The sequence below is a fragment of the Cyanistes caeruleus genome, chromosome 3, assembly GCF_971803275.1.
Source record: "Cyanistes caeruleus chromosome 3, bCyaCae1.hap1.1, whole genome shotgun sequence".
Classification (NCBI taxonomy): Eukaryota; Metazoa; Chordata; class Aves; order Passeriformes; family Paridae; genus Cyanistes; species Cyanistes caeruleus.
Window position 1 is genome coordinate 82344597 of NC_141703.1, and position 24151 is coordinate 82368747.

At 40.1% G+C, this 24151-nt stretch overlaps 1 protein-coding gene across 21 annotated transcripts in view; it reads right to left on the minus strand.

Annotated features, from left to right (window-relative positions):
* Positions 1–24151, minus strand: part of DLG2 (discs large MAGUK scaffold protein 2) — a 986702-nt gene that overhangs the window by 811254 nt on the left and 151297 nt on the right. For 5 of the 21 annotated variants that reach the window (XM_086882222.1, XM_086882217.1, XM_086882216.1 and 2 more), the window contains one exon: positions 10352–10426. The exons of 12 other annotated variants lie outside the window; for them this stretch is intronic. In XM_086882222.1, the coding sequence (XP_086738348.1) occupies positions 10352–10426 (75 nt within the window). Of the gene's footprint in view, positions 1–10351; positions 10427–21503; positions 22000–24151 lie in introns of those variants that run through there. 4 more of the 21 variants (XM_086882237.1, XM_086882244.1, XM_086882241.1 and 1 more) reach the window with 4 other exon arrangements.

Here is a 24151-nt window from a genome sequence, read left to right on the forward strand (position 1 = left end):
TTTAAATATTTTTAGGTGGACATCCAGTGTTAGAAATTGCTGTTCTTCACTCATGACAGTCTTTTTATGATTACCTATTCTGCAAGGATAAGCTGTTTAAAAATAGTAAATGTTTATCCAAATAGGAATATCCCTAAGTACCTCAGAAATAAGGACATGGCAGGGAAGAAGAAAATGTGAGAGCTATTCTGTGGCTGAAAATAGAGCACCAAAACATGGAAGAGCACTCCCTTATCCATCTTTCCACTCCCAAAATATTTCAAGACCCAGGCTTCTCTCAGGAAATGTGAGACTGGTGGCAGAGAAGGGAGTAACACAGCAGTCAGACTGAGAGGCAGGTGGCACAGTAAAAAAGAACAGGAGTGAAAACTTGCAGGTTTAGATTAACTGGAGACAGGGACAGAGTTATTTATGCAGCAGAGATAAGTACAACTGGGGTAAACTCAGGAGCTGACACCAGAGACACAAAAAAGGAGATACTGAAATCTATGTACAAAAATACATATACATAGAATATACCTGTGGGAGGAAAAGCTTCAACTTTCCTGTGGTTTTGCTTTTTCTTTAATTCTACAGCATCCTATTTTAGATGTTTCCACCATACATTATAAACAATTCAGAGAAATAGAGAATTTGTAGCCTCTAAATGAAGCTGCCCTGAAATTCAGCTCTGAGCAAAGACAGTGACATTGGAGCAGATTGCAGATCTGACAGTTCCTGCACACTGTCACTGTCCCCTTGCTCCTCAGCCAGAGCCCAGCTCACAAAATAACCCAGCAAAGGGGTGGCCCAGGCTGCCAAACTGATGTAGAAAAACCCTCTTTGGAAGTTTTATCTGTGATGATGAATATTTTTTTAAATGTCCCTTTTCCATTCCACAGAAGAGTAATATTCTGTTCTGTCATTTACATGATACAAAGTCCCAAGGTTGTTTCAAGAGCTGACCAGTTGCATGGCAGAGTGAGGTACAAAGATGTGATATCATGTATGGACTATTAGCTTTATCATGAGTTAATTGGGTTAATCACCCTCAGTGCAACACTCACTCTAGAGCTGATATGCTCAATGTATCCCTACACAATGCAGTTATATTCTCCACCTCTCTGCTTCTCACCCTTGTTTTTAAAATGGGGATAACAGCTTTTCCCAACTTCTTCACAAGGATCTTGTGAAAACAAATTAACACTGAGCTGAGATGCTCAGATGCTGAGGAAATCCAGTGAAGTATCCAAGGTAGGAGAGATGGCCCTACTGTGGATTACATGATTAGGTACTGTTAGAATGACTGACAGGATGCATCTGAATCCATATTAAATGACAAATATTGAAGCAAATATTTATGCCGGTGGCTTCACATAAGATGGTAAATCTTGATGCAAAAAAGGCAAATGTCCAACAAGAAAAATTCATGCAGGGTCACTGACCCAGAGAGACGGCTACAGAAGCTCCAAGAGTGATCAACAAACAGGGCTGAACACATTTGGGTTTTGGCAAGGCTCAAACCCCAGGAAGGGATGATAAAATTCAGGTCTGTTTGCATGGATAATTGAAGTTCCAGTTTTCAAACCCCTGAAAACAGAGTACAATTAGACCTATAATTCACAGTCTTCCTGTGACATGTAACAGCTTATCAATTATATGTTTTACAGGAAATTTATACTCCTGCTTCCTTAGAGAGCCCAGAGCAAACAACAAAAGCAAACAAATCCTAATTTGCATTTGTTCACAACTGAAAAAAAAAAAAGTTTCAACAGCACAGAAATGAATATTCTGTAGGGAAGCATAATTTCTATCAGCATTCAACTAAGCTTTTTATATTCATTTCTTGTAAATTTATATTCATTTCTGTGCAACACCTTCTTGATATATAAGCTGTCCCAGTCCCAGGGCAGGATTCCCGTGCTTATTTAGAGTGGCATATGAGTGATACCAACAGGGTCAAAGGGAGGACCCCCAAGCACTTTGCAGGAGACATTCAGAACTTTCCAGGAATAAATCTTTGCAGAACACATTTGCTAAGATGGCTGTTTATAGCCATTTATGTGATAAAGAGAGACTTTTAGGTTCCCAGAGCCCTTTAAGTGCAAATGGCATTATACAGCATGTATGTACTGAATGAAAAATAGGACTTGCAATCTAGAAGTACCAATGAAAATGCCACTAAAACATATGGTCTATTGTGGTTAAACAGATTTTTTTCCAAGGTATTAAGGAAAAAGGCATCAGGTATAATACCACATCCTGTGAGAAGTTGTAATACCTCTACACAGCTTGAGCTGTGCCCAGATCCAATCTGCTTTTCATTTGCATTTTGCCTGGAAGTCAGTAGCAGCTCTACCTATCTATTGATAGTAGTAAGGCTCTGCAGAGGGATCCAGACAGGCTGGATTGATGGCCTGAGGCCAATTGTATGAGGTTCAACAAGGCCAGGTGCTGGGTCCTGCCCTTGGGTCACAACAACCCCAGGCAGGGCTAGAGGCTGGGGGCAGAACAGCCAGAAAACTGCCCATTGGAAAAGGCCCTGAGGGTGTTGGTCAACAGCAGCTGAACCTGAGCCAGCAGAGTGCCCAGGTGGCCAAGAGAGCCAGTGGCACCCTGGCCTGGATCAGCAATGGTGTGGCCAGCAGGACCAGGGCAGGGATTGTCCCCTGTACTGGGCACTGGTGAGGGCTCACCTCAAATCCTGTGTTCAGTTCTGGGCCCCTCACTGCAACAAAGACATTGAGGGGCTGGAGCGTGTCCAGAGAAGGGCAGAAGAGCTGGGGAAGGGTCTGGGGCACAAGTCTGGTGAAAAACAGCTGAGGAAGTCTGGGGTGCTTAGCCTGGAGAAAAAGAAGTTGAGCTGGGACCTTCTTCTCTTCAACTACCTGAAAGGAGATTGTAGCCAGATGGAGGTCAGTTTCTTCCCCCAAGTAACAAGTGACAGAATGAGAGGAATGGACACAAGCTGCACCTGAGGGCATTTAGTCTGGATAGCAGGAAAAATTTATTCACTGAAATGATGGTCAGTCACTGAAACAAGCTGCCTGGGGAAGTGGTGGAATCACCACTGTTGAAACTGTTCAAAAGGCATGTGGCTGTGGCACTTGGTGACTTGGTTTAGTGGTGAGCAGTGCAGGGTTAATGATTGGACTCCATAATCTTAGAGGTCTTTTCCAAGCTTAATGATTCTATGGTTCCAAAAGGATAACAGTAATGAAATGTGTGTTTGGAGTACCTAGAAAGAAAGTCTTGTACCTGTGTGTCTGCTGTACGTCAACACTTTGTCATAGACTTGGGCAACACTGAGAAAACCATGGGATACTCCTTCAGTTCACTGTCAGAGATGGCTGCCCACATCTCCTGTACCATTAGTCAAGAGAAACACAGCCTTCCATAACCCAATCCATCCATACCAGTGTAAAGGTGAACTGTCCCTCAAAAGTGTTTTTTGTTCTCCAACAACATAAATATGGACATGAATTTCACTGTCAGCATGACTATCAAATACTGCTGAGCAAGACACAGTTTCTATCCTTTTTTTTTGCCACAACTGCTTCTGCCACAAGTTTCTTCTGTAGATTTTTACTACAGCATGAGGCAAAGCAAGGCATTTTGCTAATATGTAGTTAGATACCATGACAGGAGTTACTGACCTCTAAGAGTCCTACTCTTCCAGTTGAGCTCCCCTTTACCTGTTGGCTACATACACATACATTTTAAGTTATATGGTCAACTTCTTTGATTTCCTACAAAAAAATATTAGATCACTGCTTAATTTTACACTGCAGGACATCTAAGAAAAAAAGAATTAAAACTCATTTGCTGACTTTACTGGGGACTAGAAACACATCTAAGCAGTCATAATAGCCATATTTCCTGGTTATTGCAGGTTGTAAATAAAGAGTGAAACTAACTTTGGTTTTGTGTACATTGCCATAAGCCCAGAATGTTTGACTCACTCATGTTTGACCTTAGCATGGAATTTCCCATGTCAGGAGAGTGTGGCTTTTGAGTAGCAATATCCTTGGTATATAACCCCCAAGCTAAGTATATCCTATCACAAAAACTGTACTCCAACAGTGCTTTCCCTCTGGGAATAATAAATAATAAATACTGTAGAAATTGGATGTGCACATTGGTTATAAATGTCAGTAACACTGTCAAAATGTTGCCTGGCTGAATGAGCACTTAAAACAGAATTTTAAAATAGTGTCCAGAAGAGAATTAAGTGTTGTTTAAATTTTTTTGCTCATAAACCTCATGAGCTGCAATGATTTTAAGTAGTTAAACCTATATTTACTTTTCCATAAAAGTACCTTTAAGTAATTGCTCTCATACAGATCAATACTAGTTTTCAGCTTAAATAAAATTTCCATAACCAAGTTAGAAATATTTTGCTCTAAATTATGCACTGCTACACTTCTGTGACTGGGACTGCTGCAGAAACATCCTGGTGCTTTCCACAAAACAAAGCAAGCAATAAAGACAGCAAATATCCTATACATAATGTGTGCTTAATGAGATTACTCATTGTAAATAACTCATGCAAAATGTTTCCTGATGATGAGATCAAACAGCTATGTGGGTCAGTCTGCAGATAATGGTTTTGAGCAGCTTAATGTTTATAACAGACATTTTTAAATGTATTATCAACTTATCTTTGGGGTTTCTGAGCTTATTTTGCAATTTTGTAATCCTTCCATAGTTTCACTGGGAACTGCAATGGGATGAAGGACCACATATGTTAAAAATTAGACATATACATTTCTTTATCGAAGGGCTTATTGCCATTTTAAGAAATCTTCTATCCCCCTCCTTCCCTACTCTTTGATAAAATACTGGAGTAAATGGCTTCTTTTGCCTTATCTGTCTCAAAATTTGCTCCTAAACCTAATCCTTTCTGTTTACAGATACTCTGCCAGCCTATGCCTCTATCTACCCAAGCATGAAGCATTTGCTGCCCTGCTGGGTTGTGCTGTGGTTTGCTGCTAATCCAACACTACCTTAGTCTAGCTGGAATTTTCCCCACAGAATCTGTAAATCAGATTACAGGAGAGACTCTTCAGCACCTCCAGCTACTGCCAACAACAATAGGAACAGCATGTTTTTCCCTGGGAAAGGCTAGGTCCAAGAGGAAGGGGGATTTAAGTGGCTGTTTTAAAAAGCAGCCCCATAGCTGGCATTTAGTGACAGACTCAGCATTGCAGGGTACAATCAGACTTTTTTAACCGTGCCTTTTAAAGAAGTGGACAATAAACTGCATTGAGCACTGGGCAAGGAGGGGTACAGGAGACTTAGGAATGAAGAAGATCTGCAGGAATATAGAGACCTAGCAGAAATATGCATGGCATTGCTCAAATACCTCCTTTAAAAATAATACTGGGGTTTAGCACTCAGAATTTTCCATTGCCATCAGCACTGAGGTGAAAGACAGAAGAAGCACTGTATTAATAGCTCTGTTCTCAAATATTTCACTTTAGCCACAAAAAGCATTCACCACCACCTGGATTGAGAGTGAAATTTATTGGCCAACAGGGGTTTAACAGAAAAAGACTTAAAGCTTAGAGAGACCCTGCAAAATGCATTTCTTGGAGTGCAGAGCAATCTGTTTATTTTATAGAGCACATCTACACAGGAGAGGATGGGACATCATTAGGAGGCACAACGCTAGTCCCAGGAGAGAGCTGACTCCTGCCAAACAGAGACTTTTATTTGTTTTGTGTTTTAAAAAAGCAAGACTGATTTCAGAAACAGTTCTTCCAGGCTCATAGCCCTAGACCAAATCAGAATATGCATGTTTCAGTATGTTTCTGCTTGGCTCCATATCATGTCAGAACATTCTTTACATAGAGCACAACCACTAGAACTTGCATCTTCCAAGTCATCTTCCAAAAGTAGGAAGGAATATGTAGGAATTTCTTTAAAACAACTCCTGTGAAGTGAATCTCAATACAAAAACCTTAAGTTGCTTAAACCATGAATGTTTATGGGTTAGCTCTCCAATCAAGCAGGCTAAATTCAGAATGGTGCAGGGCATTAGTGCATTCCCATTCCTCCAGTGTTCCAAATAAACTGGAAAAGAAAAGCCAGAAGAAACTATATCCTCTGCACACAGATCTAGCCCATGTAAATAGAGCAAGAGCATATGCAGGTTCAAAGAGGAGTGACACTTGGTCTCCTTGTGCTATGGACACAGGCAAATCAAAGGGCAGAAAGACTGAGAATTCAGCTACAGGGCAGGCTGGCACCCAAAACCTTCACTGGATTTCTGCAGAATGTAGCATCTGTGTAAATCTGCAGCCTGTGAGCTATGGCAGCAGGTACAACTTCTGCATTTACCCTGCAAGGACCTTCCTTAGGTTCGCCTTTCCTTAAAGTCACTGTCCCCCTCTTCACATTGAGGGGACAGCTGATGCTGAATGAGGGTCTGCTTAAGACATGTGCCAGATCCTTTGCCTTTTATGCCCACACCCCTTTTACTGCTCCTTCCTGCTGCTTCTCCACAGCAGATGATGCCCAAAAGGGATTTTTTCCGTGGGCTAGAGCTGTGGACCAAAGAGCTCTCCTGAGAATGCAGCAGGGAAAAGCAGAGGGATCCTATTAATGCTGCAGGGTGATCTAAGGTGAATGCTTGTGCCGAATGCCAAGCTCAAGACAAGCTGTCAAGTGGGCTAGAAGGAAAGACAACCCCAAATGTTTTTGCAACACAGGTGCAGCTTCTGACACTTCATTTTCTTTACATAATGGATCTAGCTAGCAAGCAGCCACAGTGATAGGGAGAGGTTTAGTATGACAGAGAGCAGTACGATTAATTCCTTTTGGAGTATTTTATAATCAAACACTACAAGCCTTTGGAAGACATGACTAAAAGTGCAAGTGCAGACAAAGTCACCCTTAGGTAATTCCCTTGATTAAAAATCTCAGACTTAAAATTAATCTAATTAAGGACATTGTGAAGGCACAGAAAGGCAGTATTCACTTATGGCCTCTTTTGCAGATGGTGATTTGCCAAACAGAATGGACAATCTTAACTGCAAGAATCATCAACAAATTCAAACAGGATGGTAAATTAGTGATGGCAAAAGTAAGCCTTACATAACAGCAGTACTGCCAGATCTCCTGGTTCTTGCATTACATGCAAAAGGCACTCCCCAAGAGAGGGCACCTTTTTTTTCTTTATAAAAAAGTCAGAAAAAGGAGAGCCCAGGCACATGCCATCCTCAGTGACACAGAAAGCATAACTGATGAAAGAGTATACCTTCCCTAGCAGTTTGTTTTTCCTTCATTGTTTGACACTGTTCCCTTTACCACTGTTTCTCAACATCCAAACACATGCTGTCGTCATCTAATAGAGTTGTCACAACTGGCCAGATGTCTGCTTTTTTTTTTTTCCCCTACAGGATTTTTATAGGAGGCAATATGCTTTGACGTCACTCTAAGTTTTCATTTCATTAATCAGATTTCTATCAAAATGCTGATGTTTCACAGATATTTTTCTGTGATAAAGGCAAGTCAGTAAAGAAAACACTGTTGAAAAAAGATAGGGAAAAATATCGACCACTTAGAAGTTAATTTCTGTCTGATTTAATTTTCTCCAACTGTCTGCATTAGTCTCCCAGGAAAATAAGTAAGTCTACTCAAGTATAGTAAAATGTGCCTATAAATATCTGATACAGATAAGACAGAAAAATCTGTTGGGCTGTATTTGTTTGATAAAAAAGAAGTAGAAGGTACTTAGGAATTACAACTTATTTCCCTTCACTCCATTCAGCTTTATAATCAAGAAAAAATATAGATAATAACAAGCTTCAAGTAGGCAATTACCTCAAGGACCACATGTTGTACTCTAGAATCAAAAAAAAAATAGCAACCAAGTGAATGGCTGAAATATATTCTAATAGAAAATTGGTTGTTTTTTTTCATAAACTTAGAATTGTCTGGGTTAGAAAAGACCTTAAAAAACCATCTAGTCCCACACATGGGCAGGAACACCTTTCACTAGAGTAGGTTGCCCAAAGTCTCATTCAGCCTGATCTTGAGCACTTCCAGGCATGAAGCATCCACTGCTTCTCTGGGCAACCTGTTTCAGTGTCTCACCAACATCAGAGCAAAGAATTCCTTTTTTATGGTAAATCTAATTCTACCTTCTTTCAGCTTAAAAATATGACCCCTTGTCCTGGTAAAGATTCTATTAAAACATTTGTCACCATCTTCCTTATAAACCCCCTTTAAATAGGGAAAGGCCATGACAAGGGCTCCCCGGAGCCCTCTCTTCTCCAGGGTGAACAGACCCAGCTCTCTCAGCCTATCTTTGCTGAAGAGGTGCTCCAGCCTTCTGACCATTTCCTTGGCCTTCTCTAGACCTGCTCTAAAAGGTCCACATCCTCCTTTTGCTGGGATCCCAGAGCTGAGCATAGCACTCCAGGTGGGGTCTCATCACAGCAGAGCTGAGGAGAAGAATTCCCTTCCTCACCCTGCTGGCCACACTGCATTGGATGCAGCCCAGAATACAATCGGCTTTCTGGGCTGAGAGTGCACATTGACAATTCATGTCCAGTTTTTTATTTACCAGTACCCCCAGTTCCTCAGGGCTGCTCTCAATTCATTTATCTCACATCTCACAGCATGAGCTGACACTGGTGATTACCTTGATCCAGGTGCAGCACCTTGCACTTGGCCTTGTTAAACTTAATGAGGTTCACACTGGAGCACATCTCCAGCCTGTGACAGTCCCTCTGGATGGCATCTCCTCCCTCCAGCACAACTGCACCATTCAGCTTGGTGTTATCTGAAAATTTGCTGGAGGTACGCTCAATCCCACTATGTTGTTGATTAAGATATTAACTAGTAGTGGTCCCAGAACCAGTTTCCACTCTGTTTTTAAAAAAACAACACTTGAAGTTACTCTGATCTTAGACAATTTCTCATGTTTAGCAAGACAATGCAGTTCAATCCTCAGCTTACCATTTTTTGTGACAATATATTAGCTATGCATGCACAGATACCTAACAAGAGACAAGCAAAGAATACTCAAGATAAATGTTTTTATTTTTTGTGGTTTAAGAAATAAGTATCCTAAAAAATGCCCAAAGCATTTAAAGCCACTGCTTAAAAAGTCAGGTCATGGTGTTACATCACGTGCAACTGCTCTTGACTTGCTACAAATGTCCAGCACAGTTCCAGTTCTCAAAGCATCACACTACCATACTTGTGCAACCCTCTCAATATAGAATAGAAACACAAAACAACATAAACCACACCACAAAGCCAATCCAAAGCCTTTGAGAATGGAAACCAATAATTAGAATGAGTGACTAAAAAGTTACTGGCCTAGATCCTCACCTGGTAAAATACTGGGTAGCTCAACTGTTCAATCAGTATTTTTAAGTGAGTTTCATCATACAGATAAACAATAAATAAATCATTTTAACATAATATAAAGACAACCGAAACCCCAGAGCTTACGATCACTTGCAAGATAAGTGAGAGACTGCGGAAGACTGACAACTTGAATTTGTTTCTCATTCATCTACTCAAAAAAGGTGACAAGTTGATAGCTGTGGACCAACATCATGCTGTGGTCCAGAGCCAACAAAAATGTCAATGAAATCTTGCCAACTCCTTAGGTGCAATAAATCATCATAGCTTTATTAGTCAGCCCTCTAACTTCCAGCACCCAAAGATTTGGCTCTATCTACAATACATGCTCAGACAAGATATAAATCAATGCAGTGTCAACCTGACAGCAGTTGGGTTTTTTCCTTCTCAAATGTTACTGTGTCTTTGATAGTTAAAAGAAAGTCTCACTGAAGTCATTTAATTTACAAGAGAAGGAAAGCATTTACAGCAGAAATTTCCTATAAACTCAGCAAACCAAGTTTACTCATTATCCATCATCCCAAAAGCTGTTGTTACCTATTTTGGGCAAATTTCCCCACTTAATAGTCTGTAAAACACTTGGAATCATCAATCTTTCTTCCATGAGAATGTGGAAAAGGAAAGATGCATCTCCCTGGATCTGGATGGCTCCCAGTCACCACACTCGGCTGGGGTCCAGTTACAGAAATCAACAGTAGCTCCACACTCCCTAAGCTGGACTTCATCATCACCCTAAACCATGTTTGTCACTGCTCCAAGTTGAATGCATTAAATTCCTGAAGAGTCTGAACTTCTGGAGAAGCACTGCTAAGCCTCTACCCAACACATCAACAGTTGAAGCTTCCCAAGGAGCTTGGTCTAGACTTAGGACTCGTTACTGTTCTTTCTCAAATGCATTAATTATGGAAACTTTACCCACCCAGGGCTGCTCCAAGCACAGAGACTTACCATTCAGTCCCTCAAATCTTTGTATTAAAAGGCTCAAACTTACGGTAGAGTGCTGAATGGGTATCCAGGCAGGTGTTTCGACTGAGCATTTGTGAGATGGGCATCTGCCATGGCTCTGCTGCAAATAAGTGAAAAGGGCATTATACACAACACAGTATGCGCTGCAATCGCTAGGCGCAACGGACTCGATCCCATAGGGAGCATCTAGGAGCTTGCTCGTAGTCATCACACCTCACAAAGTCATTTTCCACTGTCATGTAGGAAGAATAATCTGCAGTTTGCAGGACCAAAAAGGCCTCATGTGCTGTCTTTTAATTTTGCATTGAAGTTCTTGGTTACGTGGATGGAAAGGCATCCACTCTCAACCCCAAGCGTGTGCCATCTGCCTTCCCTCCACAGCGGAGCATTCAGAGAACAGCGGAGCATTAGTCAGCAGGTAGAGATTGCCTTTTTTCCCACATTTCATGACAGGCTGCATTTTTTCCATGACGTCCTCTTTAAACCAGTGATAGATGCGGCCTGAAACACCCGACAGGGCTACTTTCTAGGAAGAGTAAGTATGCCCCAAATTTTTAGGGCATGTTTCTTTTCTGAGCAGAATGCTCTGCTTGCTCCCCAGATTGGTCCCTGGAGAACATGAGCAAGTACCCAAGACTCCTGCAGTTCCCTGAAGCTTTGCAGAACAAAAAGAGTGAGGGGTTAATTTAAAGTCTAACGTTCCACATGGCAGTGCAAGATGCAACCATCAGGCCTTCGGGCTGATCCTCCTGTAATTTCCCTTCCATTTGCTGTGATTCAATTACATTCCAGCCAAGGTTTGGAGCCCATCAGAATGAATTGCACAGCAGATTGGGTCACAGTCCCTGAAGAAAAGTTCAGAATAAATTCTGGTGTCTGCCACCATTACTCTCAGCATTTCACAGAAGAGTCAAACTATTACTTAGTTTCTGGAATTGAAGGACTCTAGTAACCAGGTATTTTCCTGAAGCTGGAAGTAGTATGGAAAAAAAGTTTTCTTCTTTTTATTTTCATTTAAGCCAGATAAATCACGAGCATCTACATTACACCTTTCTTTTCCTCATGCTGAGAGTAAAGGAGAAAAACCTCTGCAAACACTAATGATTAGATTTCACATGATTTTTGAGTCTAATTTAAGAACTACTAGTGCTTTCTTCTTTATCTCCAAAAAGTCAACATTTGTAAAGCAGTGCAGCACTACTTTTACAAGTAAAAAAAAACAAAGGAAAAAAATGTGGCTCTCAGATTAAGCTCTGTATTTTCCAAAACTTAAAACTGGTTATCTTTTACATTTTCAATTAGACAACTTCAAGAAATATTCAGAAAAACAGCTAGCAAGCAAGAATTGTTGTATTTTTAGATGAAAGTCTATAAAATCCTTTTTAAAAGGATTTGAAAAAGTCACTGCTATCATGGCACCAGAATCCTGCAGGTGTGTGTTATCTCCTGTAAGGAAGGGATGAATGCAACAGCAAATGATGTAATCCTATCAAAATAATAAAACTATAAATGAATTCTGATTAAAAAGACAGCATGGTCTTACAAGTAGTAATAATTTTTTACTTGAATAATTGTACATTTTCATTCTTTATTCCAAAACAAGTTAAAGGCAAGGAAATTAATAATGTGCTTTGAACTGAAAACATTTTTCTGATTGAAAAGCCTGATTTTACAGAGGAAACTATGTATAAATTTGTCAGGAGACTCCTCAAAAAGACTCCTCACATTTTTAAGAGGATATTTTTGCTAAATAAAACTCTCATAGCAGGAGGGGCTTATTCTCTTCAAGTACTCTTGTCTTTGAGATTCATACCTAAATTGTCCCAAGGCCTAGAATCCCCTGGTGCTTGTGCATATTCAAAGGTCAAAGAAACAGCGGTAACTGGGAATTGCTCAGAGGCAGCAGTTCTACAGAGTTCCCAGTTTTTCAGGGCAAGAGCTGGGCTGGTTGTTCCTGTGGGATGTAGGGTGACCTGCAGTGTTTGGCCTTTCACAGCAGGATATTTGAATTATTGTGCTGGTAACATGACATTGCACTGGTACTGTCTGAGAAATGCATGTCGTTCAAGGGCAAGGACTGAATACTTTTCTTCTATAGCTTTTTGGGGATTTGGAGTTGGATTGTTTTTGAAAATTAAAATTTATTTCTTATTTGAATGATCACTTCTTTTTGTCTTGTGTAAAAACCAATGCTTTTCACACCTTTCATATCTTAGACCCTCACCTAGTTGAAACAAGTCTTGGATATAAGGTTGTATATCAGCTGGTAACACCTTTCTTCCTAAATGCTCTGGGATTTTTTTTAATAGCCAAAAGCTCCAACATGTCACATCTAGAGAAGCCAATTAAAAAAAAAATCCGCCAAAAAATCAACACTACATAAAGTATTCTGCAGGCATAGGCAATACAAGTAAACACAGGAATAAATACATTGGCAAATATTTCCAGGTTATAGAAGGAATTAATTCAATCTGATTATTACTGTTAACATTTTCCTCAGCTTAGGAGTTTGGTAAGCAAAAAAACTGCAGACCTTGGCCCATCACTACACTGAAAAGGTAAAAATCTCAAAAGTGATGAAAATCCATAGTTTAAAATCATCTTTCTTCAGACAGCCTTCAAGGGAGGATAGAAGCATCTCTAGTTTCTTTCTTTGTGGATTTTCTCCCTTTCTTTGAGGATACTCAGCCTCCTGCACTAAGCTTTACCCTTGAGACAGCTCCAACACAGTGACAGACACAGCCATCCAGGCAGAGACTTTATCACAGCTAAATGAAATCAAAGCCTTCAAAATACACAAGATCTTCAGCTTGTGTAATTTTTGTATAAAGAGACCTTGGGACACAAAAGAATAATTTCATTCTCATTGCTAAATTCAGCATCATTCACAGTTTTTTTCCTGGGTTGATGCTTCAAACACTTGATAAATTGCATAGCAATGACAGTCAGGAAGCAATGAAGTGATAACCAAAATCAGATAAGAGGCACTAGCCCCACATTCAGCTAGAGACAGTGCAGTTTCTTCTCTGGAATTCCCATGCAATTCCCAAACCTATAGGTTTATCAAACCTCCAGAAATGCAGACACCATGGGTAACCAGCAGACAGAAAGGCACTAATCTCAGGAAACAAAAAACAAGGCTGCAAACCCTTCAGAGTCCATGCACACCACCTGCCTTCCTAGCAAACAACCCTTAAGCAAGCTTCTTTTTAACATGCTCTTCTCAGTCAGGTGTTAAAATAACTGACTGCTACCAGCACTATTTAGAAGCATCATTATAATGGATTTGGAAATGAATTAACACAAATCAGAGTGGTAGCGCATCAGTGCCCACAGCAATATTGCAGAGGGAAATAACTGCCTGTTGAATATTGAACTGGAAGGTGAGAGCTTTGTAGCACTGCACAAGAGACATTTTAGGTGACAAGAGATGTGGCTGCACCTCAGCAAGCTCTGGGTAAGATTTCAAGGAGGAACTCTTTTGTGTTGAGTGACTTCAGGAGCAAGTAGGCATATGCTGTTGCCACTTTCTCATAGGCAGGGAGAGATTTTATATAGACAAGATATCACTATCAATGCCAAATTTGGATGGTCAAATATTAACATAATTATGTCATAATTATGGAGACACATTCAGAGGCAGATCTTTAGGCTCTGCAGGAAGATGGAACAAAATCCAGAGACAGTATTTAGGAATACAAAGGTTCAGGGCTCAGCACTCTCTAAGATCTGATTTAATATTCTTTCTCAGAGAAGATATTGCTGATGAAAGTCAAAAGAAATCACAGGTTATGTTCCATTTGTATCCACTGAAATGGCCAGGAATACAAATACAAGAAGTTGTGTACAAGTCCTTGAGTGAGGTCTCTAGTAACAAAAGCATTGGCTGAAGTCAGTCCCACTGGAACATTCTCAGCTACTCCTACACATCCTTGCAAATTATCTTCTCCGATGCTCTGGAGAAATGAAAATTGTAGATCTCAGCTAGAGGTCTTAGACTGAGCAAAATATAACATACCAGGCCATACCCCTGGCCTAATAATTCACTCATAAATAACCATTCCATTCTCCTTGACTGCACATATCTTCTAATTTTCCAGAAGTCTTGCATCAGGTGAATGGACACAGAAAGAAACTTGCACAGCAGTATCAAACAGATTAACAGAGAAAAGAAATACATGTTTATGATGAGAATAAGAGCCACAAGAAAGATTTTTTATGTTTTTCCAGCTATGTGAAATGCATAAAAATACAGCTCAAATTGGCACTGGGGAATTATCTTCCCACCTTCACCCAGGTCCTCCAAATTTCAGGAAAAGGACCTGCTAAGGGTGTATAGGTCTGGTATCATTAAGCAGCACTATAATTGAGACAGCATCAAGCTCTCTTGTTTCCTTTTTTTTTGCTCAGTGTCTTCCACCTTGCTTCACCTCTGCAGCTCTCCACTGCTGTGCTGTATTGAGCCCCAGCCATATCTGCCTGAGCTGTTAATTGAACATTTTCTGCTCTCAGTTTATAGAGCTCTTCATAGATTTATGGAAAAAAATCACCCTTCTCCTTTCATAGCTCATAACCAGTCACAATAAAAACATCTCTCTAAAATCACCAAATTATAATCTAATGAAATCTATTGAAAATTTCAGTTGCACTAAACAAGGTCAGTGCTTGGAAGAAACGAAGTGTCATCCAGAAATGGAGATCAAAGTAATTCCCTTCCATTCCTGCTGCTGCCATAGAGACCAAGGGAGGGGGAAGAAGGAAAGAAGAAATTTAACAGACTTAATTCTTCCTGAAATTTATAATTAACTACAAGGGAAAAGGGACTATTATCACATTTCTAGAGAATAAAGGAGAAAAAAGTTGAGCTTTTGACAAGATATAATTACCAGACATTACATATGCAGTGCACATTGGTTTGTTCTGCGTAATTTTCTTGAAATTCCCCCCCAAAATGATTTTATTTTTCTAGAAAAGACAACATGTGCCTCATCAGTTTACATTCATAATGTCTGAAATCCAAACGCTAGAGACTCACAATAATTGTTTCAAAATTTACCATTGGTAAATAAAGATTTGAAATAAATACTCAGATACACTCCCCATCTGTCAAACATCCCCGAGTATGTTCTCCAGCTAAGATAAATGGCAATCAATGAAAAGGATCTTCCTACTCTTCTAAGCCCGTGCAGTTTAGCCAGCAGCCAACCCATAGTCATCAAAGCTGTCCTCAAGTACCACTTCAGAATAGACTTTACTAAATTACATGTAAATTTTATGGATTCAGCACTATTACACTTTTAGGGTCTGGCAGGAAAACACCACAGTTTGAAGTGCTCATCAGCACCTAATAATGACTATAGAAAAAGATTTTGATTTTTGCTAAATGCAAATCTCTTGGGGGGAAATCATTATGTTTCTTTTGTTTTCAGTTTGTTATAGCCAGGAAATTCAGCACAAAAAAAAACTTAGCTACCCAGTTTATGACTCCAAACTGCAATAAGTCAAAGCCTGGAGTCTTGGAAAGAAAAAACAACAATGTTGCCCAGATCTATTAACAATATGCACGCACAAAAATGTGGGGGTTTTTCGTTTGTTTCACATCCAGCTAAATTTAAATCAAATCCTCATGCAGTAAAGCTCTCTTAGTAAAAGCTCTGTTAGTTTTGGTAAGATTATACTAGTCTATAACACCTGAGGCACTGGTTAACCTCAGCATCTGTATTGAGCTTTATAATTTCCTAATTTTGGGACTGATCTACAGCCTCTCAGACATGTGCAGCTTATCTTGCAGGAAGTCCCACAAAACAAACTGAAGCTCATTCTCTAAGTATATGCCTTTTTAAGGCATATTGAGGTTTTTTTCCGATTAACATAATCAACCAGGGGAGAAGGGATGGGACAACAGGTCTACGACAAAGTCATTTCAGCATAAATAAATATTCTAACTATTAGCTATTTGCATTAGTATCAGGCTGAAATAATCAAAAATTCAACTAAACCTTCTAGTGGATTCATCTGCAAAGTGGGACCAGCAGCTGGCACACAGTGTGTGGACCTGCTCCTCACCTCCAGCAGATGACCTGATCTCATGGACCATTCTGCCCTTCTCAGAGCATCGTAGAACGGCTTCTGCTGCCACTCTAAATCAGAGAGGCTGGAACAGCGAGGTCAACCCAGTGGTGCCATCTCCACATTTTTCCATTTTTCAGCCATGTTCTAAAATCCAGATCAACTGAGTTGGTTTTGGAAGTCAGTTTTGTAAGCTAAATGCTGAATGTTTTCCTTCTCATTTGGAAAATCCACAGTATCCTACTGTGGCACAAGACCTGCTCCTACATTTCCCTAATAAAGTACACTATCATATGTTTGTGGATTAACAATTATATACCTAATGTAGATTCATAATTACATACCTAATGTAGTTTCAAATCGAACTACCCAGACAAATTTTGTAACTTTCCTCTGCTTTACTCTTAACTTTGTACTACAAAGTGGGGTGGTGAGTGTGTGGAGTGGGAGAGACCTACAGAAAAGTCATAGCACACCCAGGGTGTGCCAGATGTTTGACCTGTCACTGACCACTGTAACTTCTTATTTTCCATGACCATCACACATATTGTGAGTTCTGATCACACATCTGTTCAGAATTTTGCCTAAAGTGCACACAGTGGTGTCCCCTGTTCCATATATATGGCTGGATGAGCAGAAGAAAATAGGATAGACAGATGTAGCTGGCTCCTGGCAACCTTGTCATTCAAAATTGTACACATGCAACTTTAGGATGGGTTAACAACATAAACAAGCTTACTGCTTTTCTATCCAACACTGGTACCAAATTGGGGGGGGTGGGGGGGGTGTCATTCTGTCTTTAATTCATTGTTTTAAATGTGTGAATTAAATTCTTAGAAAAGGTGCTGGATGGGCAGCCATGAAAGACAATTGTTATTATTTCAAACTAGACTAATACAAAATTTGCAAAAAAGACACAAAAATAAAAACAAAATGCCAAATTTCTTCAGTAGTGGAATGAACCAAGCCTTTTTTTAATACACAAAAAAATATATATAAAGCACTTTTTTTTTTCCAGTAATGTGAAATCACATTTTCAATTAATTGCTCCACAGGGGTCAGTGGCAATCAAATTAAATATAAGAACTGTGTAGTGATTAATCTGGTGTAAATCTCTACTTAATTGGAAGCTAACAACAAGAATCTCTAAAAAAGAAGTAAACGTTGCAGAATTTTCAATATTTCGAGAACAGGAATTTCTTTTTGCAGCTAAAAAAACAAGTTCAAGCTGAGTGTTCTCCTTGGTTCTGAAGGCAATTTCTCTTTTTTACAAACTGAAAGACACAGTTCTGGGACACAGGAATCCTGCTGCTGCCAGTGCTCAGTGCCGAGCACTCAGGAGTCAGGCACAGTGAGTGGTTTAGGATTCTTAAATAAATATGGATTATTTAAGTGGTGCCTCGTCTTTGTGTACATCTTCTCAAAACACAAAAGCATTCAGGTGATAAAATCTAAGATCTTAAGCAAACCTCAAAATACAACTCCCAAACAAAACAAGTGGCAACCAACACTGACAGTTCTTAAGAACATTACTGATATTAAGGATATTAAACCAGTAGTCTAGATCGCCCAGGAAGTTTCAAAATCTCTCTTATGAGAGGTCTTTATAGCCCTGCCATTGGCCTTCCAGGTTCTAAGCCTGCAGAGTTGCCACCTCTGAGCTCTCCTTTCTAGAAACTAGTGCCAGAAAGCTTTTTGGGCTTTTCCCCACTGAAAGTTAATCATCTTTTCTACGCCACCTAATACCAAGAACTGGGGGTTCTAGGGGAGCAGCCCCTGTTACAGTGAGAAACATAGAGCTATTTATGTTCTTTTTGACCAGTGGCAGCTCCAGTTGTATTGATAAGTCTGTATAAGGCAGAAGGATGGAAGGAGAGCTGGTACCTAGAGAAGAGGACAGCACGTTGCCTTTGAATGTTGGGAGGCACAGTGGGAATGTTCTTCCCTTTCAAAAACTCCTGGTGCTCCCACTGGGATGGAGGCTCAACATAAGCTTTAATTTATACTGAATTCTTTCTAATGATAAAATAATGCCACCAATTAAAATGCTTTATGTGACAGTAAAGGAAAGATGCTATGCTGGCAATGTCATCAATTAAAATAAAGCAGGACAACCATAAGAAGCTGTTCTTGACTGATTCAGCATTTCTGTAGTCCTGTGTTCAGAAGTGCACGGAAAAATGAAGGAAATAAAAAAAAGAGGAAACATTTATGCAAATTAATATCTCAAATCTATCTTAAACATACTTTACATTTTGGCTGAAAAACCATCAGTAGGATTTAAGATTTGGCAAGGTATATCAGAAACTATTTTTATTAGATGCCATCTTTTACCATGTGGAGTTCAAAGCAGGATCTGTAGATCCACTGAACATAATCTACAAGGGCACATTCACTCCACCACATTTGTGTCATTTTCTATAGTGCAAAAATACCAAAAATTCCAGACTAAATTTAATATCAAGTGTTAAAAATGTCACCTCTTTGAACAGTGTTCATCTTTTGCAGTTTAAAAAGTATTTACTTTTACTCTTTTTTTATTACTTAAGATCTGAAGAATAAACCTGATGTATTTACCCCCTCTGTCATCAAGATCCACTTTTTCAAGACAAAGGATGGCAATTATCTGCATAAATCAGACAAATGGCTATTCAAATATGGACAATTAACAGACCTGAGGTCAAAAATTGCCACACTGTTGCTCTGTAGAATTCATGCTTATCAAAATTATTTTTTTAAAAATAACAATTTTTCTGAAAAAGGTCTGCTCTTATTATACTAGTGAAAATTGGCATAAACAGATAAAAAAAAAATTGGTGCTTTAAAGTAAGGAGGGTTACTCCAATGAAAATAAAGCCAGTAAAATCAGATTACGGACCAACACTAATCCAGCTATTTAAATATGGCACGAAGTAAGATGAGCAAATCACTGTAACTTCTTTGGTTTCAAGCTGTTGAGATATGAAAGTGCTCTGAAACTAGACTTTTGCCATTATTCAGCTCAGTTACATATGATATCATGTTGTTCGCACATGCCTGCAGATAGAAAGCCATGTACAATTCACATTGTATCTCATTCAACACTAACGTTGGCAGCAAAGACTGAATATCTGGAGTTGAATATTTGAGGCTCATTCACATGCTTGACTTTCAGATCATTTCAAACACTCTGCATTGGATTCAAGAGACAGAAAAGCTGAAAGGAAAAATGTGTGTAGATGGAGTTGGGAGCCCTGCTCAAGGCAGCAGCAGTAGTGAGCCAGCAGTGAGTCCATGTTTGTGATTTCCCAGAAGGCCCTGGTAAAATATTCAGTGGAAAACTTTCAGCACCAACTCATAAAATAAATAAGTGATGTCTCTTGACATATGAAGAAAAAGGTACTGGGACATGTTCTTTTCCAATTATACCATCTTAAAACTTGACTTATTCCCCTGTCCCAAATCCAATTTCTACACACCTTCATCCCAAACTCTCTAGGCCAAGCGTGGATCTAATTGCAGGTCCCCACTGCATGACAAGACACCCAGAATTAGGGTTAATCACAGCTTTTCTTTTCAAACTTTTGAACTGGAAAGCAACACTTGGGAGTGTAAAAACTGGATGTTTGGTGTGATCCTGCATCCCAGCTTTGTTCAGCAGTGCTGCACCTCCTCTGCTGAGCACTTTTCAGTGGTATTGCATCAACAGGTAGCCACAGGTGCCCCTGCTCTGCTCCAGGGCTGACTGGGGATATAGTCTCAGATGCAGCACAGCTTGTGGGAGCCAGGAGGACCTGGAATGAACAGGAAGTAAATGAGGCCACAGCCTCCTCCAATTTATCCTCCTTCTGTGGCCTCATTCACCTCTTGTTCTCTTCCCATATGGGTTTCTCCACCAGCAAATGGGAATGTCAGCTGGCATCTGTTTCCATGGTTCCAATGTGCTCCCTGCTCTGTGCAGTGGTCACCCACCACCCCTCTCTGCTGCCCATAGGTGCCCAGGGTTTATCTTCCCACCCTTCTCCGTGTTACAGACAGGTGTTCCCATTCTGCATAGCTGTGACGCAAAAAAATGACAGCAGTGATGACAGCGGTGCTAACCCCTGCTTTGCCTTATCACTTGTGCAGCCTTCAGGGGTTCTGCCCACCCCAGGCATTTGGCAGGTCCTGTAGAAATGATGAAATTCATCAGAGGTAAGGCAGAACAGGGAGCACTGTGCTGAACCCCAAAGCCGGATGTCCCCTGCAAGCTGCTCCTTATAAACCCCACCACCACCACGTGCAAAGGTGGCTGCAAACACGCGCTGAGCTGCCTGCCCGTAGCAAAAAAAAGGGAGTTCCCTTATCATCTCCCTGCCATTTAACATTGTTAGTTTGATAAGTTTGGGGATGTCTCAAGGAATCATTCAGCTTATCCCTACACCAGATCTTTAGGTCAGGAAGTGTCCCTAACCCTGAAGTCCTTAGCCTGACGCTGCTGTTGTGGAAAATAAATTGTCTATATCCATGTTCAGAAGAAATTATTTAGAAGGACCGTTTCCAAACAGTTCAGCTAGATCTAAAAGCAGTATAAGAGTCCTGAATTGGGACCTAGGGATTTTTATTTTTCAGGCCTAGAGACACAAAGTAATCTATGTTTTTTTCCCAAAAAAAGCCACAATAAGCCACAAGAAACTTGCATCTCTCCAATCAGAAACACCATGACTATCTCAACTACATCTGATTGGCCTCCTTAAAATCCTAGGACCCATATAATGCCCCTTTCTTTATTATTCTTTAGTTTACAGAATAAACTGATAAGCTGAGAAAATATGTGCAGTATACCATGTATTCAGAAAGTGCTCTAGTTGCTAGAGTTATTAATAGACACAAGCATAGGCTAAGATAAAACATGAAGTCCTTTTTCTTTTGCTAGTAAAAAATTAGTAAAAAAAACATATCATTTAGGAAGTCATATAGAAACAAACTGCATAATCTACAGATAAAGAGAGCAAAATGCTCATGGAAGCAAAGCTTATTCATCACTTTATCTTGCAACCTGACACAGTACATGCTCAATCTATTTAATTACAGGAACAGAAAAATAGCAGAGAAATATGTACACAGAACAGCAATGTTTCCAGTCCTACCTTGGTCGTGACAATGCACAGACAATCCATTCTGTAAATCTCCACAGGAGTGTATGTAAATCATAAAAATAAATCAGCAAGGGTGAGGAAAGGCTTTTGAATAGCATGAACAGAACCGGAGGCTTGAATCTGCACAGCCGGCTTTTCCAAGTGGGGCCCTCATAAGAAACTCGAGTCCTCCTCCACAATGCTAAAGGCAGTCATGATGCTCACAGGGATCAGTAAACCCACTAGAAATCGTCTCAAGCAAAACTTCCAGGTGGCTTATCAGGCTTGATTGCTGCATTGTTCAATCTGAGATCAAAATATGCTGTTGAATGGTATGCAGCCCTCTAAATGGGAAGATGAGAACCACAACAAGCACAAAAGAGCAAAAGCATCACATTTCAGCCCTAGCTCTGGTTTCACAATTCTGATCTGCTGTTTCAGTATACCCATAAGATTTCCCTTGCCAAGTCTCTCTCTCAGCCTCTCTCTCGCTCTCTCTCTCTCGCTCTCTCTCAATCTCTCTCCCTCCCGCTCTCCTTCCCTGTCTTTTTTTTCCTCCCCCCTTTCACTCGCTCTCTCCCTCCTCTTCCCTACTAACTCAGAGCAAGCACAAAACACACAACTATCGGGCCCATCTATCACAGTGCTGTCACTTCTCTGCCAAAACAACTGCTTTGGGTTGCAAGGGGTTTTATTAAGAGCATGATTCCTACAAACACACATTGCTGGAAGTGCATGATTGAAACATGAAGGTGTGTGCAAGAACTCGTGCGTCACAGCTACAATTGCTCAGAATTACTGGGTCAGATTCGGATTTGGGAAGTGAATATAAATAACAGCTGGATAAGGCGAACTTGAGCTATAGCAGAAAATAATCAGTCAGGGGAAAGAACCAGGATTTGCACATTTACACATGCACGTGGCTGTCAAGCACAACAGTGCTATAATTTTAGTTCACCACCCGTGGAAAAAACCCCTACATTATATGCATTATTCAAAGCTTTGTAAGGGAACCTTTTTTTTTCCCCCCATCTATGAAAAATACATCAAACTTTTAATTAAAAGAAAGCACCTTTAACAACAGAGCTTAAACAGTCCTTAAATTCTCTCCCAAACTTTTCTTGCATCATTGAGAGATTCACAGACTTAATCTATTTATCACACATTCTCTATGTTTTGCTTGGAGTTTTACAGACTGTTTAAGCCCCCACAGCCCTACCTTTCTTGCAGTGATGCTGGTGCAGAGCTTGCCTTTCAGGTGTTTTACATGAATCATTCTGAGTTAGAAAGCTTGCTGTCAGCTCTCACGGGCTTCCCTCTCTTCCAGATAGAGGAAGAGAGAGAGAGAGAAGAAAGACGGAGGGAGAGAGAAAGAGACTCAGAAGGGGAAAGATATGTAAAATGAAAGCTCTGGCCAAAGAGAGAGGAAAATCAATGCTCCTATTCACTGGAGAAAAAAAAAAAAATACAGCCAACTGGACTGTTGACAGCAACAAGAGGAAATGTCTAGACACCCATACATTACAATTCACCTTTTCAACACACTGGACAGCACAGTCTCCCCTGGGTGCTTTGCTGAGGATCTCTCATTTTCACTCAGAGCTAAAATATGTTTTTAATAAAATAAGCCTTTCCAAGAAAATAAAAAATTATTTAAGAGTCATCTCTCTTCCATAAATTACTCAGGTTATAACCTTAATATTCCCGTGATTGTTGGAGCAGTGAGACGCTCGGTAAATGACACATATTATTTTGCCAAAATGAGGTCACTGCTACCAAAGTTACAAAATCCATAGTGAATCAGATATGTGGTCAGAGAGCAGCCAACCCTCCCCCAACTATTAAAGTCCTGGTGGATACAACATCTTAAAGAAAAAGTCTCCAGAGCACTTAGAACTGTGTCTAAGGCTTTAACTCACTCGGAGCAAACACGTGTGCACAAAACAAACTTGATTTGCATTTACAGGCCATGCTAGAACCTGCAGGTTTTCCCCCTACTGAGATTTAGTCCAGTAGCTAAACAGTCAGACAAGTTTATTAAACTATAGATTACATGAAACAGGGAACTTCCACACATCCTTGAAGCAAGACCCAATTAAATATCTCCTTAAGAGGAAATTAACCTATTAATGTGGTGCAACGTAAGCCAACCTTGTGCTCTAAGCATTACCGGGTAAAAGTGTATTCAGTCAGCTCTAAAATCAGCAGATATTTTAACACTTGGGTGTAAAGCACCCAACAGTTTGTTCTCTTCCAATTGATAGACTCAAGCTTATCTAGTAAGGTGTGAAATATTTCATACATATAATTACCTAATGACTTGCCTGTAAAATTTCATCTCAGACTTGAAACTGGCATACGGAGATGTATTTTGAGATTGGTCTCTAAGTGCATGATCTGTAAATGCTCCTACTTGCAACTCTACTCTTGTGAGACAATCCCAGTGAATTCATGATCCTATTTAAAGTTGATTTGAAAAACAGAGGGTTTCAACCCTTTGGGGATGCTTACATGAACGTGACTCACCCAGCTCCCTCAAAAAGCTTCCTCCTGCACTCCTCCAATTTTTTAATGTCACCTCCTTCCATTAAATATGACAATGAGCATTTAACAGGGCAGGGTTTGCACATGTGCTCCTCCAGCTTAATACATAATTGAGC